The 20052-nt window shown below is 36.3% G+C and overlaps 1 protein-coding gene across 6 annotated transcripts in view; it reads left to right on the top strand.

Moving 5' to 3' along the window:
* RBFOX1 (RNA binding fox-1 homolog 1) overlaps window positions 1–20052 on the top strand; it is a 597988-nt gene that overhangs the window by 291231 nt on the left and 286705 nt on the right. The window contains exon 1 of one of the 6 annotated variants that reach the window (XM_071760519.1): window positions 15008–15349. The exons of the other annotated variants lie outside the window; for them this stretch is intronic. Coding sequence (XP_071616620.1) covers window positions 15332–15349 — 18 coding nt within the window. The 5' untranslated portion in view covers window positions 15008–15331. Of the gene's footprint in view, window positions 1–15007; window positions 15350–20052 lie in introns of those variants that run through there. 6 annotated transcript variants of the gene reach the window in all.

Raw genomic sequence — 20052 nt, 5'->3', positions numbered from 1 at the left:
CTAGAGGCCTTTTCCTAGTTTTTAATAAAGCACCCAGGAAAATAGTTTCCAATAGAAATGCACCAGTGCTTTAATGTTTAGTCACATAGTGCAGATGAAAAATAGACATAAAGCAGTTTTTTGCCTTTTGGTGCTTTTCACGAGGGCACACCAGAGACTGAGGGTTCCTAAAAATTTTATGGAAAAACTACTTATGTAAAAAGATGGATTGTGGGAGCACAAGAAAAGCTGTGGTGCTGGCTGGTGCTAGGGCACCTTCCATGTCTTTTACTTAAAGGGGATGTCAGAAAGGGCAGAGCTTCCAGGCTCTGCTATAATACCATGAATTTCCTTGATTACACTCTGGTGGTCAAAGGTAAATCCAGTGACAGGGGTATCTGTGATCTTTAGCACTCTTTGCTGCAGGCTAATTAAAAAAATGAAGAAATAAGCCCCAACCGCCCAAAAATAGTTGAAAAAAGCAAAACCAAAAAAACCCAACCCCCAAAACCTGTATTTGCTGTATACCTGTGTTGGTCAGGCAGTACAGGGAATTTTATTGAAATATAAATTCTTAGTCTGAAGCCAAGATAAGATGAGAATTCAACTTAGAGCTTTCTTTATTTTTAGGAGCCTTTTTATGCGAGGAAATAATTACCTACAACTGTTTTAATGCATCCATTATTTTTACAGTGTTTCTATTTTGGTTTTGGAGCTTTTTTTACTTCTTTTTGCCTTAATAAAGTTACTCTGTTAGGCATATTTTTCTACTTTGAGGGTAAGAAGAAAAGAATTATAAATGCCTAGAAAACCATAGATTATTTTTTATGGAAGACGAGATGGTCTCCATTTGCATTTACAGCTTTACAAGGATTGTAGCACTAGGCTTTTTTTTTTTTTTTTTTTTTTTTTTTTTTTTTTTTTTTTTTTATGGAAATGCTTAATCTGAGCTCAATGGGCCATAATAATAGCCTGTTTCTTCCTGGAGAAATTAACCCACTTGTATGTGACACTTGAAACCTTAACTCTGCTGAGTATTATGCACAGAACTGGAGACAGTTCTTCAACCAAAGATATTTATGACAGCAGAGCTTGGCCATATCCAACACAAAGCCAAGGGCATTGAAGAATAAATCAGCCCTTCCAGCTACTGCTGGAGCACAGTAACTGATGGTTTTAATAAAACCCCATGAAATTAAAATTCTCTGCATGCAAACACACATACCTAGCCAAGAGAAGCCTGAAGCTCTCTGGTCCTAAAAATTTGCATTTACATACACACTTGTACCTCTTTGTGTTAGCAACACAACATACACAAAAAGGCTCCAGGTTTTCAGCACTGCCATCCCATTAAACTGTCTTCAGCATTTGGGGACTTCAAGGAGTCCTGTGTAGAAAAAAAAATAAAATTAACCAGCTTGTAGAAGAAGAGGATGGTCCCATTTACTCCTTGGGGAAGAAATAGTCTTGATTTTATGTTTGCAAGCCTCCTGATGCTGCTGTAACTCACTACCAAAGGCTCTGACAACCCCCACTTTGGGTTGGGCTCATCCTATGTGTTTTAGCAATTAGTGGTCTTTTTAATGAGTCTTTAGTGTTTCAGCCTCAGTGTCTCCTTTATGGCTCTGGGATCTCTTGGGGTGGATCTTGTTTCTTTTTGTGTTAGGTTTTCAGATGAAGTACTGAGAAGCCATTTTAAATTAATACACAACCCTATTTTTACATTAGGATATAAGCCCATACTCTTCCCACATGTTACCTAACCTGAAACATCATTTCTTCTTAATTCTGTAGGGCAATGAGACAGTGAAAACCAGCATGCAATGAAATGCTGCAAGGGAAGTGACTGCACGTGGAATATCTCAGACACACTGGGGGGGGATTTTATGTAGCTCAGAAATGTTAGCAAGGAAGAATCATAGAAAGTTAGGGGTTGGAAGGGACCTCAAGATTATCTGGTCCAACCCCTCTGCCAAAGCAGGGTCACACAGGAACCCAGACACTTAATCTTATGGGTATCTAATAAGAGAAAACACTGATTTTGCAAATAGTATGAAATAGTATGGACTGCCTCAAAGTATCTGGTGAAACGCAACAAATGCCACTGTAACAGAGTTAATCTGTGGTTTAGTTTCAGCCATTTAATCCCTGTATGAATGAGGAGAAATATGACACCTAAATCAGATAAAGCAGCAGCTCCTAATTGGGAAGTTAAATTCTGGTAAAAGCCCTGTGACTCTGATCTGTGCCAAGGCTTTTGCAGCTGCTTCTCATGCTCCAGAGTTTCTATGTAGGTATTGACTGTAACCCATCCTTTCCCAATAAAACCAGGCATATTGGTATATTTCATGTAATCTTATTTGCATTGCCCTTTTTGAGGTGAAAGAAGACAAAAATGTTGGAGGACCTTTTCTGGAACTACTCTTAGAGTAGAGCTGCCCAGAAAATCCTGGATAAATCTGGTCTAGCTGCTCACTGGAAACAGGATAGCTTTATACATTTTTTTTTTTTCAGAATACAGGCTAAATCCATTTACCACAAATGTTTGCTTATGGTAAAATAGCTAGAATTTAAAAGACATCAGCTGTTCACTTGCTGTTTCTAACCCTCTGGGACTGTGCTCCATTTGAAACGACCTTATTTTGAATTTTTAAATGCAAAGTGAAATACTTGGGAATGTAACAGAATATTCTGTAACAGGAACTGGTTTTCTTTGACAATTGAAGCAGTCTTTCTGCAAATAACCTTGCCTCATCACCTAAACCCTTTCTTTAAAATGACATTTTAAAAACTTGGCATTAAAAAAAACTCCCCGGGTGGACTTGTTTTTCCTTTTCAGTTTTGGTAATGCTGTTGCCCTCTCAGTCAGTCCACTGCATCCATAGATGGATCCTGATTTCCATTTGGGTTCAATTCCTTCAGAGCTAGGGCTTGCATGTCCTTCTGAAGAGTGGATGAGAGCAATATGTTTTAAAAATCTGAATTCTCTCACCTGCTGCTGCTGTTTAAAGAAAACAAAACATTTTTCCCCATTCTGTTTGTGCTCATGAGCTCCCAGGACAATGAGATAAGCAGCTTGTATTCCAAAGATCATTTCCAAGGGATCTTCTTTTGTTTAAAATTATGGAGCCTGTTCAAAAAACAAGATTGTTGTCTTCTAAAAAGCCCTGTAGTCTCCAACTATTGCTCAAGTTCTTGAACTTTTTTTCCTTGCTGAAATCCTTTAAAGAGAATCGATATTTTAGGCATTTTTCCACTAAACTATAGCATATGAGAGCTTGACATAATGACACTGAAATTATTGACCAGGTTCTTTGTGCAGTCTTGAACTAAAAGAAATAAATAGTTGATTGCATATTGTTCAATCCAGAGACATAATGAGAGAAGTTTATGATTTAGATGCCCTGTGTTTAAAAATTTCAGGATGTGCACAAGGTTTGCTTCTGAGGCCTCCTGATCATTAATTAAATATGTTCTGGCTTTCAGTTTTTCTCATTTATCTGTACAGGTTTACACATTGTAAATGCATTATTTATGTTTTCCCTTAAGTGCTCAGTGCTGCCAGGATGTTTCTCTTAAACTGGCAGAGATAGTCAAAAAAGACAGGATGAGAGAGCAAATTTGGCACTGGTTAGCTGCACAAAAAGCCATTTGTGCCCAAATAAGCCTCTCCCTGATGTAATTTAATAAACTTGGGCTGATTAATAGACAGATGACAAAGAGATGGCATCATTGTTTGAACTGTGAAAAATTTATTTCCATTCAGGTAACCTTGGTTTGCTTCATTTTTGCTTTTTAATTGTACCCTAATAATGCATAATCCCTGAGCCTGGCTGCTTTTCTTCTGGAAAGCCTCTGGCATGAAGGGTGGTGAGGGAGATAACTCCATGGAATCTCTCTCTCCTGAGGGAAGCAGGCACCAAAATTGTGGAGTTGGGAATCAATCATTTCCTTGGAAGGAAGGAAATTGCTGCCATTGGCACGTCCTGCATAATGTTCCTTCTGCCTTCCTCCATTTCTTTTGGTAAAAAATGACATGGATATTGAGTGAGTTGGTCTCTCCTCACTGGTGACAGATGACAGGACAAGGGGAAATGGCTTCAAGTTGCATCAGGAGAGATTTAGGTTGGATATCAGGAGAAACTTCTGTACAGAAAAGGTTGTGGAGCACTGGAACTTTGTCCCCAGGGAGGTGCTTGAGTCCCCATCCCTTAAAGTGTTTAAAAATCACCTGGATGTAATGCATGGGGAGAGGGGTTAGTGGTGGGACACCAGGAATAGGGTAATAGGGTTAGGGCAAGGTTTGATGATCTTGGTCTTTTCCAGCCTGAGCAATTCTATGACTTTATAATTTTTAAACAGTGTAAATGGAGGCATTTAGAGCAGGTTCAGAGCTAAAATTAACTCTTGAGGCTTATGTAAGACTTAGCACACTTCTAATGCAGACTAATCTAACTTTAAAGTAATTTTTAAATCGTGTGAAGGCATGAACTTTGAAGAATGGAATCATGAGTCTGCCAAAGATAGTCACTTTAACTGTACTTGATTTTACTCCTTAGGGGAAGATTGTAAATAGACACGTGTTTTAAAATTCTTTTACCTTTCCTTTCTTGCTAGAGAACTTAAAGAAACTTATCAGTACAGGATTTGGTGTTGTAAGATTTGTATTATTTTTACAGAGGGGTTGTTTTAAAACTTCTGCTACGTATAGAGAAGGTTTAGCTTGCAGTTTATTTATTAGGACTCATTTTTCTGGGCTGAAAAAGAGGCTGGCAGGTTTATTCTTTTGTAAGTAACCTAACTTTGCTTGAGAAGTTCCCCTGGTCATCATCACACCAGAGGTAAAATACCTCATACAAGTGGATATTGGTTAATGTTTTAACTTTTTGTAAGTGCAAGGTATCAAAAGTGTACTCTAAACATCTGAAAACATCCTTAGAAACCATTGCATCAGGTTCCTTTTTCATGTTTTGTGACTTTGCCATGGCCATTAAACATAGGAGCAGAACATAAAGGCAGCAGGATGGAAAAAATAGGCATTGGAATCGAGTCTTCTTCAGAGTTATTTTTATACCAGGCTGGAAGTGGAAGCTGTCATAGGAATAGTCTTATCTCTTTATGATTCTTTACCTTTATTTCTGAGGTGTGCTGGATATATCAAGGTATCTTAGCAGCTGGATATTCAGAAATGTGGCACAGACTTGAGATACAACAAGAAGGGGAAAGCTCTTTCCTCAGCTCAACTGCCAATGGGTCTTTAAAACCTCAGAAAAGCTTTTATACTTCAGACTTGTCCTGGGTTCTGGTGTTTATTTGCTTTGGATCTTAGTAAGTTTAAAATAAGTGAAACAATAATACTGCTTTTACAGCAATGATTTAACTCCACAACACAATATTGAGTTTAGGCTCATGGCTGTTTCCAGTTCCAATTTCCAATTGATGTAAGAGATGTAACCTAACAGCTCTTTTGTGGCAAGAATGCTGTGCTTTCAAAGTTTTTTTTTGCTTTTTTCTTTTCTTTTTTCCTCTTGTAGAGTTCAAAGCATCAGATGAGTTGTGAAAGAGAACAACTAAGGGTAAGTGCAATGAGATGCAAAATGTTGTGTTTCTTTAAAACATAAGGAGAATCCACTTTGTGTTATTGGCAGATGGATTACTTAGATTACTTAGAAGATGGATTACTTAGAAGGAACATATTTAGCTCCTTTGTTGCTTTGCTGGACATATCTTTATATAAAGCAGCTACAGTAGATACAGACTCTTCTTCCATAATTTGGTGAGGTTTGGCAGTAAAGACCTCTTCATGGGAGCACTTGACATGTGAAGATTTAGTAGTGGTGAAGGTCACTGTGTTGCTCAGAGTTTTTCCAGTGCTAGGTTGGTTTCAAACGAGAAGGTACCAACTTTTTGATTCTTCATAGCATGTGTGCTTTCAGCAAGAAATCTGTGCTAAAAACTTGGGACAACTGGCAGAAAAGGTCCAATTTTTTTACTATGTCTATTGGTTGTGAACAGCCTGTGAACCAGATGGAGCTCCTGAGCTCAGGTTGCTGACCTTTTTTTTTTTTGGTTGTTTTCCCTTTTTCTCATGTTAAAGTGACTCTTAAACAGGTTCTAGTTCCTACTCCCTTTAATTGCTGCCATATCTCTGCAGATACTTTTCCATGACAAGTATTTCATTCTTTAACTGATTGATTCCATGATATGTTTGGAAAGGAAAAAAAGCTGTTAGATCATCCAAGTATTCTTTAATAGGTATATATTTATTGAGACTGAAGAGTGGCTATTTTCTTGACATCTCATGCACAAGCAGAGCAGGAGAGGCAGGCCTGAAGTAAGGTTTTTATGAAAACAAAAATATTCTTGGAAATAGAAAAAAAAACAACTTTTTGTTTGCAGTTTATTAGCCACCAGCAGTGCCTACATGAGTTGGAAGTATAAAGAATACAGCCTGAAAATGAGTTGTGCAGGGTTTTAAACATTCATCTGTTCATTAGATGAACTTGATCAACATATCTAGGTGCTTCAGCTGGTGCTCACCACACTTGCAATGGCAAACAAATTATGCAAAAATGATGCATCACATATTGTTGATTCTTTTCTTGCTGTTGAACTGAAGCTGAAGTGACAAAGCTTTTGTTTTATCAGCTGTAGTGTCTCAGAGCAGCTGTCAAAGTTAAAATATTGCAATAGTACCTGCAGGAAAATCTCCTCATGAGGTGCCATGATGATGAGAGTTTTCATTTGGTTTTATTATTTTTAATTTTTTTTTCCTTTGAGTGAAGAAAAATATTGTTTTGAAATATAAAGGGAGGAGGTCCCCAGCTCTTTCTTCAAGTAAATATGTGCAGTTTTTCTAAGCAGTGGATAAATTGTGATGCAGTAAAACTTTGCTGGATCTTTCTTTCCCAGTATCACACACATCTGTCTATCAACGAGCTCAGTGCAGATGATGCCTTTGTGGCATCAAAATGCAACTTTTCCTGGCAACTTAGGAAAAAAGCACCTCTGTAACCTACTAAGATGAGGTACATCTCCTTCCATGTGCCATTCCTCTTCTGTGGAATACACTGAGCAGTTAAAATTCTGCATTGAGGCTGGGATGCAGTGAAAGCACCACAACCACCCTCCAGTTACAGCTTGTGGCTGCAGCACAAAATCTCTGCAAAAATCTGTGCAGCATCTCCAAGCCCTGAAGAAGTCCCAAAATAAAGGAAAGAAAGGCTTGTTTAAAGCATAGTAGTGCAAATAAATATATTTAGGCATGGTGTGGCTATAGAAAGGAATATCCAAGAGTTACTTCCATCTTTTATTAAGGTATTTCTCACTTCTTATGTGTTTTGTTGGCTTTGAAATTCCAAAGGCAAAGCAGAGACTCAGAGTTCTGGAATAAAGCAGTTGGAGTAATGAAACTCTTATACATATAGGAGCCTCTGGCCATTATACATTATATTTACAGTGAATTATAATTCTGATAATTAAAGAAGTCTGTGTATTACAACCCTCTTGGGCTCAAGCTTTGAAAATGAGTGACCACAAGTTGGTAATTTATTCACCTTGCCAACCTGCTACAGTTCTCAGCTAGATATTAATGCTTATACCTGAATTATGTAAATGAGAATTCATACAGAAAGCTATGGCAAATTTATCTCTAGCACAGCTGGTTGGGTTTGTCAGTTTTTTTTCCATTTGAATGTATAACACAAGCTGACTGGTATATTTCCATCCAATCTAAAAAAAAAAAAAAAATTGCAAAGCATTAATGCCATTTTTTCCTTTTTTTTTTTTTTTTCCCCTGAGTTTCTCTTTTGCATGGAAGTGCTTTTCATTACCATGTGCTACCTTGAATAATTATTTATTTTTTTTCACAATTACATAAGTTCTTTTTGCTTTTTAATATTGCTTCATTTAAAGCAAGTACTAAAAACCTAATGTGTCTTTAAAGGGAAATTGACTCATCAAAATCACTCAGCTCCATCCACACTCTGGTGGATTTTTGGTTGCTTGCTTTTGCTTCTTTCCCCAGGGAATTTCCACGAGGCCTTTCTCACTTGGGTGAGGAGTTTGGGGTTTTGCCTGGATGGTGATATTGGCTTGTGTGTCTTTTCTCACCAGGATCAAGTGAAAAACCTGAAAAAGCTTTTCAGTTTTAGGTTAATAGGCTGGATTTTTAACATACTCTTTAGTCTTTCTACCTGGTGGATTTCTAATCTCATTTACTCATCTCTCACATAACTGAAAGAGCAACTAGATTTTTAAAGGGAACAAGACAGGCAAAAAGTATTATTATAACTAATAAAAAAATTTACAATCCAAATGATGGAGTGTTATAGAGACATCTCTCCACTGGGCCACATTGACTCCTTGAACCAGTATTGTTCACAGCAGAGAGAATGAATCAATATTGATTACAGTGTTGTGGTGTTGATGGTAATGGCATTTTTGTGTTCTGTAAAAGCTGTTGAAGCCTTACTGCTTTAAACTGGGTTACTTCTCTACTAAATGATTTACTTAAGCTTTTTGAAGTAGCTGACAAATTTTTTTTCAAAGCAGCAAAGTTACAAGAAGGAATAAGTTAATAAACAAAAATGCAGATGCATGCATCAATGTTAATAATATATGTATATTACATAATAATATAGCATAATATATAATATACATATATAATATAATATAAATATAATATATGTATTTATGAAAAACATCTATATTATATAAATAAAATACAATTTAAGGATTGCATCCTACAGACTTGTAGTTGATGTACAACAGAGTGTACAACATACTGGTGATACTAAGATTGAAACCTTGGCTTCAGATAGGTCAGGGTTATAGAAAAAATGTGTAATAGTTCTTAATCTCTTTAATTTTTTTGGGAGGAAGAGAACCTGCCCAGTAGTTGTGTTGTGCTTTCTTGTTCAGCAAAATCCCAAGTTGAACTGGAAGACAAGTCTTGTGTTAAACAGAAATGGTTTTCTTAAGATACAGAATCCCCAGTGAATGTATATAATTTCTGGGAAACAGGATAGAGATATAAAAATAAGGGATGCTAAACCAAAATGATGTTTTATCAAACTGACATCACTTTTGAGCCATCTTGAAGCTTTGGACTCAAGCGTGGAGCTATTCCTGTTGTTGGGAGACAAACCAAGACATGTACAGAATGTGCAGAATTCCTTCAGCTCTATGAATTTTTCATCACAAAGCCTTGCAGCAGAAAATTTTTTTGAAAAAATACCAGCCAACATTTTCACTCTTTTCACTGTGTTTGCAGCAAGTGTGGCATAGCAAGATGTGCAAGCAAACATCCCTGCTCCATGTATCTCCTTGTACTGTGGAGGTGTTGGAAAGGGCTGTAGTGACCCAGTTATTATCTGCTGGCACTATGGGGACAGCAATGAAAAAAATTTGTTATTTCAGTGTATTTAGTTGTCTGTATTAACCTGCAGGGTGGATTTACAGCTACTTAACTGTGTTATACTGCTGTAAATACCAGTACTTTCCAGGTAGTTGCATGTTGAATTTTGATTTAGGAACACTTGCTCCTCAAAACCAACTGTGTCATATTCAAGGAAATTTTAAATCCAGAGTTGAGTCTTTTTTTTTTTCTGGCAAGGATGGGAATGATGGGCTGGAGTTTTCTAATACATTTGAAGTGATCTCAAAATAATTTTATATAATTTCTGAAAGTCAGCACCATTTAGGCACACGTGTCCATATTAGCAGGACTTTGCACATATTAAGAAAACACAGCATTAGCTATTGTCTCATTAATCACAAATGGTTCCAGTAAGTGTCAAGAGATACTGGAAAAAACATGGTCTGAGACCTATTAAAAGGAAATGTTCAGTGAGTCTCAAGGTAGAAGCCAAAAAAAAAAAAAAAAAAGGCTATGGAGGATATATGCAGACATAAAGATGATGGAGAGAGTCCTACAAGACACAAAATGAAAGGCAGGCAAAGATGCCTGAAGTGTTTTTGTGGTCTGGAAGGCAGCCAAAGGGGCATTGATTTATTAAAGAGCAGCATCACAGCCTCCTTCTCTTGATGTGCTGGTGCCATTAGAGGTCCTCAAGCAGTCTCTGGTTTCCTTGATAATGGAGAACAGGAATTTCAAACAAAACACCAAAATAAGATCCTGAAGCCAGTTGTTTCCCAGATCTGTGCCACTGCCAGACATCACTTTGCCTCATCCCTGACTGAAGAATTGGATGTAAAGTCTGCAAGGGTTTGCACATCTGAGTTCCCTGCTTTTTAAATACAATTCCCACCCAACTGTGCACATAGGGCACAACATTCTGAACATCTTCAGTCATGATGTGGTATAAAAATCTAGCTTTGATGACACTGGTAATCTACAAATTCCATCACCAGCTAAAAAATGACATAGTCAGCTGTTTAGGTAACTGAATTTACCTGGTGCTGTTGCTGTGGACTGAGAATTTAGTGGGAGTGATGCTGTAGCATCCCTTTTTTTTTAATTTTTTTTTTTTTTTTTTTAAATCTGTGTCAATGGACACTGCTGTAGGGCCCTTGCTGATATTGTGAGGCAAACAGTGGAGATTCCTGGAAGCCTAAAAGCAGGGCTGATTCTCACACTTTTCTCTAGAGGACAAGAGGCAGAGGATCAGATTCTTCCCTTAGTCTCACGAGTGCTGTAAGAGGAGGCAGAGTGCTGTGAGCAGATGCAGCCCTGTTAGACGTGCCTGGCCCTCTCCAAATCCCAGCAATGATGCAACTAACCCCCACTTATGAGGCTGTTCTCACCTTGTTAAAAAATGGGAACAACAAGGAGACAGAGCATGAATTTGTTTTGTCAGATATATAGTGAGAAATAAGAGCTGATAGGTTTGCTGTGATAAGTTCTGTCTGATGGCTTGGCTGCAAGGTAGCTTCATGATTTACTGCACTATCCAAATAATGGATATGTATGGATAAAACTGATCCATTTGTTATCATCCAGTGCATAAGCCACTTCAGGATTTAAGGAGCCTGCACTAAATAAAAAAGCAATTTGTAAACTCATAACCTGAAAATTCCAGGGAAGTAGTGCTTCAGTCATTGGTATTAATAACCTCTTATCCTGCTAGTGATGATTAGCAGACATTAACCCCTCTCTCCTTTTTTAAAATCAAGTTTTACCTTAGGAAAGTTGCAATTACTTAAAAATAAAGTCATGGCCATACCTGTATTAATTTATTGTGCAAGCCAGGCAAGTTTTACTTATTTATCTAGGTGGCATCCCTCCCTCCCATCCCCTCAGGTCCCTACATCAACTGGTGCAGAATGATTGATGCTTCTGCTAGAAGCACATTTGATGTTAGCTAAGGAATGGTATTAGTTGGCTTTACTACTGGCACAGACATCTTTATCCAAAGCAAATTTGAGTGTAGTATCTTAAAAAAAAGAGAATTTTCCCATGTTTCACTTAACAGGTAACAGTGAGCAATACATGGCTTGGAATCAGCCTGTTCTAAGGAGAATATAATTATAGGTCCTGCTGTGGAAATGGAAATACCCAGATTTTAAAAAATAAAATGTGATTATAAAATTTTAAGTCTTCTCTGTGTTCTGTGTTTTAAATTGTATAATTGAACCTCTGCCCCATGCCCTCCCTGCCCCTCTCCCCAGGTTGAAATTCTAAAGTGGGCCAAATACATGGTTATATCACGTAAGAAAATAGGGACTGAGATTATTTAATATTCTTGCAGTTCCTAGGAATCCTTAAATATCCTTAAAGCTGAGAAAATCAGTTTGCATTTTCTTATCTTCCAATGCAGGAAGCAGCAATATTGATGCTATTTCCAATTTTCTGTGTCATTAATAAAAATGCCAAGCTCTGTCCCTGAGTTATGCCTCTTTAATAAGGTAATGGAAGTCCTATAATCTTTCTTTTAATCTCAGTCGTTTAGATGCCAATAAAAATGTGCTGATCAGAGATGTAACTAATCTTGATTAATTACGATTACATAATTTATAATTTCATTTTTTGCTAGTATTAGCCTTTTTTACACTGAATATCTATCTAGTCAATTCCCTGTGATTCCATGGGCAAGATATTGGATATTCTGATTGATTAGAAGAGTTAAGGCTGTGGTAGAAGCTGGTACAGAAATACCATGCTCTGAAGCTAAAACACATTCCAGTACACCTATAGAAGAGCCTCATATCCACATCTTTGATAGCATCTGAAGAAATGGGCCATAGTTTCACAGAAAATAGCATATATTCATATTAAGAACAGTTTCTGATTGCCTGTTCTTTAAAACAAGAGGACATTCCCACTGATTTCAGTAGCCTTTGTCTTGAGCCCCCATGTCAGTTGTCTGGGCCCAATCTTTATTAAAATGGTCATAATCAGTATCTTCTTTTTGACACTTGCAGTTTCAGAACTTAGATAAGAAGTAACCTTAAAAGGGTTTGGATTAAACTTTGGTCATAGGTGAAAAAAAAAAAAAAAAAAGAAAAAAGAGTACTATATCTGTTTTCAGTCTTCTTTTTATCTACTTTTTTCTACCTGTGCAGAAGCTAGAAATGATCTAATGAACAAAGCATTTAATAATAGCTGTGCTAAAAATAAAGCACATTAAATGAATAGTTTTGTGTATTAAAAATTGTTCCACTTGTTTGAAGGAATAAGATATGAAGAATTGATTGAATAACCCATTTAATAATGAAGAGAATTTAGAATACAGAAAGATTAGTTGAGAGCCTTGGGACAAAATGCACTGAAGTTTTATATGCTGCCTGTGTTCAAAAACAGGGAAACTTGGATATAAAAGTGATTTATAGGGAAGAGCTGTGCAGTCTTTTATCTTAATAATAAAATCTTTAACCAGTCTTTGAAAATTCTAAAGCTTCATGTTCAGATGCACAGATCAGAAGGAGTGCTGGCTGGCAGATGTGCAGACACGTTTTCAGAACATGTATTTTCAGCTTTACCAGTATAATCTAATATATTCTAATGGGATATTTCATGTTGACTGGGGTGTAATTGAATACAGAAGAACACAGCACACCATACACTGGGCAAAATCAGGTGACAGTGGAGAGCTTAATAGTGACCAGGTTAGGTCTGCTGGATTGCTGTATGGAAGTGGTTAAACTGGCAGATGATTTAAGCAACCCAAAATACTAATTAAGTGTTTTTCTCTTCCATTGGAAAACTACTTTTGTGAAGTAAGGGGATTTACTTTGTGAAACTGCACTAACCTTACTTAAAATGACATTGTACTTGCACATTACTGAAGAAGTTATGACATTAGTAATTGGTACATTAAATCTTTCTTGTCTGCTTCCACTGAAATAGGCAAAAAACCTCTTGCCTGGACACATTTAGTGGCTCTGAGTTAAATAGCTCTCTGTGTATGTATGTATCTATTTATCTATATAAACTTCTTTATATAAACCTTAGAATTAAGTGTCACATGAATTAATTGCTTCAGTTTTCTCTGGCAAACCAGCTTTGAAAGGTTTTTTGCATAGCAGTTATTTTGGTTTGGAATTCCATCCAGTGGCAGGAGCCCCTAAAGCCTCTCCTGATTATCATTTGTTTAATGGGGTGGATTTCAGTTTGCTCCCCCCAGTCCTGCTTTGCTGTGATGTCTCCTTGTTATGGGCTGTTTCAGCAGGTGCCTCTCCTTTTGCCACCTGCCCTGGTGCACTGAAGGATTATGCAGTTTAGAGAATGCATTTTAATTATTTAGGTGACATTTTACCTTGTGTGGTGAGGCTGAATGTGTAAACTGGCTGGAGCCTTTAGTTAAGAAGAACTACAATTTTTTTTTATTTTTTTTTTTTTTTGTCTGAAGAAGTGCACAGTCTGTGACCAAAGGTAATGAATAAGTAATCCAACATAAAAATAAGACACAAGTTGTGTTTAATCTCGTTCCCATGCCCATTTTTATACCACTTCTTTTTATTTATTAATTGATTTATCATCATTATGTATACACTATAGTAGCTGATGCACTTTTTGGCAGGCAGACTGGGTGTGTAGCTGCTGTATCAATACCCAAAGGGTGCTATGGGTATGGATGCTCCCAGCTCACAAGGTGAGGGGTGATTTTTCAAGACTGATTAATACAGCCTAAAAAGAGACCAACTCTTGTCTCTTCCACATTGTAAAATTGTTTCTCACCTGAGGATGCTGTTGATCAATTTACGAAATACATCGTGCATTACAATGAGGTGAAATGAGTTAAAATTATGTCCTTCTTGCAAGTGATAAAAGTCTAAGCTGCAATCAAAAACTCCAAGTCCCTTGAGTACTTATTGCTTTGCATTAAGCCCCTTCATCCTAAGAAAAAAACCCCAATAAATCGTTCTCTTTATTAGTTGTTAAACACACAAGTCACTATTCTTTCCGTTGATTTAAAAATACCTATTATTGCAAGAAAAAAAATTTAAAAAGCCCTACCAAAAATTATATTAGCCCACACACTATTGCCTGATTTACTGTTTGGATTTCCCTGCTCCTCACATTGGCAGTGATCTCCCAGCACTGCTGCCAGCAGCAGCAATAACCCCAGGAAGTCAGTAGATGGCTGTAGAAAAGTGTGTTGAACACTCCTGTGTTAGAGTAATAAGATTGGGAAAGGCCTTGACCTGACTGGATGCAGCTTTTATCTGAAGTACATTTAAAGAGATAAAGCAGAAGCAGGGTGCAGTGCACGGTCCTTTCTTTTCTGTAGGAGCTTTTCTTGGAGTTTAAAAATTTCTCAAAGGCAGGATTTGTGCACTGGGTCCTTTAGCAATAAGGGGTAATGGCTTGAGTGCCACTGGAGTCACCTCCTATCCTCTGATGATTTTTTTTTTTATTTTTTTTCCCCCCCCCTCACGACGTCTTAGAAATCCTCCTAAAAATTCCTACAGAGGGGGTGTCTGTAGATCCCATAATAACGATCAGGAAGCCGTATATTCCCATTTATTTATTTATTAGTACTTTTTTTTTTTTTTTTTTTTTTCCTCTTCCTTCCCCCGGCTTTCTCTTCAGTGTAGTTGGCTGCCTTTAGTGCACGGACCTGCTCATTAAATAGATACACCAAGAATTGTTACCTAAGCAAGCTTGACAGTAAAGAAAGGACAGACTGAGTTAGGGAGAAAAAGGGAAGAAAAAAGACAGCCTGAAGCAAGTCACTTCACACGCTGAAAGAGCCACTGAACGAATGCTATTCTCATAAACTAACCAAAAAAAAAAAAAAAAAAAGAAACCTTGTATAAGAAGAGAACTGTGAGGACTTGACAGAAAAAGGCAAGATTTTCTACCCACTGTTTTCAGTTTTCCTTCCAGACATACTTGGTGGAGTAAGGAGACTTCTGTTTGCTGACAGACCCCTTGATTTCTTTCAAGATGATGATGTATTTGTGGGTAGGTAGTGTCTCTCTCCATGTCAATCTTTTCTTAGGAAATGAAGATTTGGGGCTCTACTTACAGAATGTTTGCTGCTCTGTAAAGGTATGGATGCTGCAGGGGAGCTCAGCATAGGCAGTGTGCAGTACATGTGCTTGCATTTCCAAGGGGAGTTTGTACAAACTGCTTCATTAACATTAAGCTGCAATTTATTTTCAGGCTGTGCAGGATGTGGAAGAGTTTCACTGCTTTCTTTTCTCTGCCTTGGAAATGCTACAATTGGAGCTGTAAGATTGACTGGGTGGTTCAGGCATAGAACGAATGCTGCATCACTTGTGGCTGCTCAGAATTTGCTTTCTTTGTAAGAAATGTGATTTTAAAACTTGTAATTTGTGTAACTTGACCTAGTTTTGTTTATAGCAGCTCTCACTGTCCACTTTGGCTTTTGAAGTTCCCAGCAACGGGCAGATAAATGGATAAAATGTACTTATTCCTCTGATTTTTATTTTATTTCAGTATTGTTCAGTATTGTCTTTGCAGCAAAATCTGCTCAACTGCTCACAGATGTGCTCTGCTATGTGTGCTGTGAATGAGTGAAACTATTAACCTGTTAATTCATCCAGGTTTAGGTACGAAACATTTTTTCTTCAAAAAAAAAACCCAAACCCACCAAACAAACCACAAAGCCCATAAATAAATCAGTAAATGAATATGCATACTTGAAAAGCATTGCTGTGTTTCTCCTCAAAGCCTGTACATCTTCTGGGGAAATATTTGAAAGTAATCTCAGTTTACAATCTATTTATTTATTTAATGTAAATGTGTATAAAAATAGACAGGTTTGCAGCTAGTCCTGGCCACCTTTGCTAAACAGTCTGCTTGCAAGCAATATTTAAGTCACAGAGATATTATCAGTGAATCAGTACTAATCTTTTTAATTGCTTACAGCTCATGCTGTAAATCTCCCTTTACAGTTCTTTCTAATTTCTCTTGATCCTCTAATGTACTGTACTAACTTCTGTCATCTGTGGAAAAAGCACTGGCTGGAGACTTTTAAGTTTGTTATTTCAGTTCTTTGACCTTTGCAATCATTTCAGGATCTCACCAATCAGTAAGCTTTATCATGGGGTTTTTTCTGGGTTTTTTTTTTTCTTTTTTTTTTTTTTTTTTTTTTCCCTGTGTTCTGTAGTACAAATCAGTTTTCACAAGCAAGTACCTGTACGTGTAAATCTGACCCAGATTTCTGCTTATTTTTAACCCTTACCATGATCCTTTGTTGAGGAATATTCTATATTGTAGTCTTGCTAATGCAAATATCAATTGCCTTTTATTTTGAGCTTTATATAAAATATCATTTAACTGCAGTAGTGCTTTTCATTCAACATTCCTGTGTTCTTCTGTTGTATTTAACATCATCCCAAAGAGGTGCATAGCAAATATTTGAGGATAACCCCTTTTTTTCTGGCGTGCAGAGTAAGGTGAAAGGACATTTATTATCCTATTTCTTTGTAAGACCAACAAAAAAGGTTTAAAAGTTAAGGACTCTTCTCCCCAGTCCCCCCCCCAAGCCCATGAATCCTTCTTAACTGGAAAATTTAGTGACACTTTTTTTCTTACATGTAGCTATGCAGATTTCTCTTATCTTCACTATGTTACATTTTATTTATAAACTTTTCCAGTTATTCCTTTATAAGTTTTAAGCAAAATAAGAAAAAGTACTAAGCAGTTTCTGATGAGACCCCTCCCTGGTTTCCAAAGCTTCTAGTAATTAGTATTTAACATTTAAATAGATACTCTTTCCATTTTTATTTAGTCCTTTTACTTAGATTTTATTCTGTCTCTGTTTTGATTTGGGTTTTTTATTATTAGAGTTCATTAAGCAGAAGGATGTCTGTCTCTTTTTTGACACTACCACAGCTAGGTATTATGTATTCTTCCCATTTTTAATTTAACTTTCCCAGTCTAAATTATTATAAAATCCCAAAATAAGATGAGTAGGAAGAATCAGAGAGCAGATTTTTTTTTAATTTTTTAATTTTTTAATTTTTTAATTTTTAATTTTTAATTTTTTTTTTAATCTGCAAAAAAAGATGACTTGTATTCATAGAAAAGGTTTCTGAAATTGGATGTTTTTTAAATGCTGTGTACATTAAGTGCACATGTGTCTGCATGCAAAAGATGCAACATGTGAACAAGAGGCTTTTAGCAGATATATATGCAGCAAAAACTCACAGCAGCATTCAAAATGCTTTCTCCTGGCACCACATCAATATTTTATACAATTATATAAAAGGTCCTCAGCAATATTATTAAAATTTAAAGTAGTCAACTTGTGTGAAAATGTCTTCCCTTTTTAAAAAGGTGTAAAATACATTTATTTCCTTTCCTTGAAAGATTTTTTTTTCCATACTATTCACACTTTTATGTGGCAATGTTTACTTGTTGTTTTATTCCATGTATCCTGTAGAAACATTTTTTTAATATTTACAAAGAAATAGAAAATTGGTGCTTCTTTGCATTTTTAGTGTCTTACTAGCTAGCATCCTGTACCAGGTTTTTTTTTAAAAAAAAAAAAATCTGCTGCTGATGTGAAGTTGCTTTTGTGGCAAGCAAACTCTGAACATGTTCAGCTAAGTAAATCAAAATGTTCTGCATGAATGCAGGGTGCAGCCAGTAATTCAGTCTGCTGAGTGGAACAGTCTGGAGTTGTTTTAAAATACTTATTTCAAGATTTCAGAAAGCAAAGAAAGATTTGAGTACCGTTAACCCTTTCAAGTTCTTACACTCTCCACCCCTAGAAAATGAATTTTTTTTTAGCCAGTACTGTGATGTGCAGACACCTGTACCCATCAATATCTGATTTCAGATTGACCAAGGAATTTGGAGAACTTTCAAGTCCTGATTTAGGGACTACAGGTGAATTTTTAAGTCAAAATCACCTAAATCCTTGCTACCTTCAAAGGTCATGTATAGGTCCTTATATGTATTCATCCTGCTACACTATAATATGCTCAATATTCTTTATTATAATATGCTCAATATTCTTTATTATAATATGCTTAATATTCTTTATTATAATATGCTTAATATTCTTTATTATAATATGTTTAATATTCTTTTCTGCCCAGGACAGGATTGTTGCAATGATGGTGAAAAGTGTTCTCAGTCACTGATTATTATTCACATTTATAGTGTCACTCAACATCATCTTTTGTGAGTTTCCCAGAATGTAACAAGTAACTGATTTTTTTAATTTTATTTTTATTTATTTATTTATATATTTATTTATTGAGTTAGAGCTGCAAAGTTGCTGATCTTCTCCTTCCTTGGGAATTAGAAGCATAACTCTCAGTTAGTTGATGTTTGAGAGCTGAAACTCACTGGACTCACACTTTTCCAGACCTGCTCTTTCTGTGGAGTATTCCTCCTGTTCTTTTGCACATTTGGGAAAGATAATCCTAATCTGTTGTCTTGGCAGCACAAGCAACTCCTCCTTTCACAAGAAAACAGTTCCATGATCACCTCTCCATTTGGTAGTTCTGGCTGGATTAGTTGAAGTCCTCACAGACCTCATGTTCAACTTATTCTGAGTCAGAGGATGAGAGTTTAAAATTACTTCAGCTCACTAAAACTATAGTCATATGCAATTAAATATCACTGTAAGAAAAACTGGAAAAAAGTCACTGCTAAAGGCATTTTAAAATATACAAAATAGTGGGTTTCCATCTTTTGTTGTATGCTATGAAAATGCTGAACAAAAATTAATATACCATTAAAAAAATCCATAAATTTTCTGAACATCTTGTTGTCTGATTAGTAAGAGATGTGCTTCATTCCTACCAGTCTGCTGTTCTTTTTAATAGTAACAAGTTTTCAGAAAAAAAAAAAAAAGAAAAAGTTTTCAGTAGCAGCTTTGGAATAATATTTGATCAAACAAGGCAGAAACATATCAGCAAATGAAATTTGTTTTTCCCCAAAACCAGGCTGTGCAGACACAGAGAAACAAATTGAAAAAAAATTCTATGCAATAGTGACAAGATAAATTCTTCTGGCAAGATAAATTCTTCTGTTTTGACAGCTCTGAAGAAGAAAGCTTTTGGGGCCAATACAGAACTCTGTGTTGTACTTGTCTCTATTGGCAAAATAAACCTCAGATGAACATTCAGGGAGAAGAACAGGGACTAATAAAAAAACTGGATCAGAAATGTGATGGGGTTCAATATTTAGGAGTTTGAGCTAATTTATAGCAGCATTTCTGGTGCTTTTGTCAGTAAGCAGCTCCTGTTTAGAAACATCTTGATACAAGTATAGGAGTCTGTGTCAGTTCACATATTGTAAGCAGATGGGATTTTATTTAGATGAATGTGAAAGTCTTACTGGTTCTTAGGCACTACCAAATATATTCAGACATAGAGTATTCCTTTTTTCTCAATTAAGGAAGTCTGAAATTTCAAACCTACTCTTTGTGTACTACAGGACAAGTTTGTAAGTGAAGTAATACAAAGGCTTTTTATTAAAAAAATAAAAATGGGAACTTTAAACAGATAAGATTACTAGAAAGTCCAAGAATGGAGCTGGAATATCCTTGTGGGTGATAATTTTTTTCTTTTATATTTTGAGTAACATTACTGAGTACATTATTTGAGTAACATTATTTGAGTAACATTTTACAGTCTTTGCATTGTGTGCACAAAGCAAGGTATTTTTCTTTTAAATGAGAG

This window comes from Heliangelus exortis, chromosome 17 (genome assembly GCF_036169615.1).
Source record: "Heliangelus exortis chromosome 17, bHelExo1.hap1, whole genome shotgun sequence".
Lineage (NCBI taxonomy): Eukaryota > Metazoa > Chordata > Aves > Apodiformes > Trochilidae > Heliangelus > Heliangelus exortis.
This window is presented reverse-complemented; position numbering and strand designations above follow the sequence as displayed.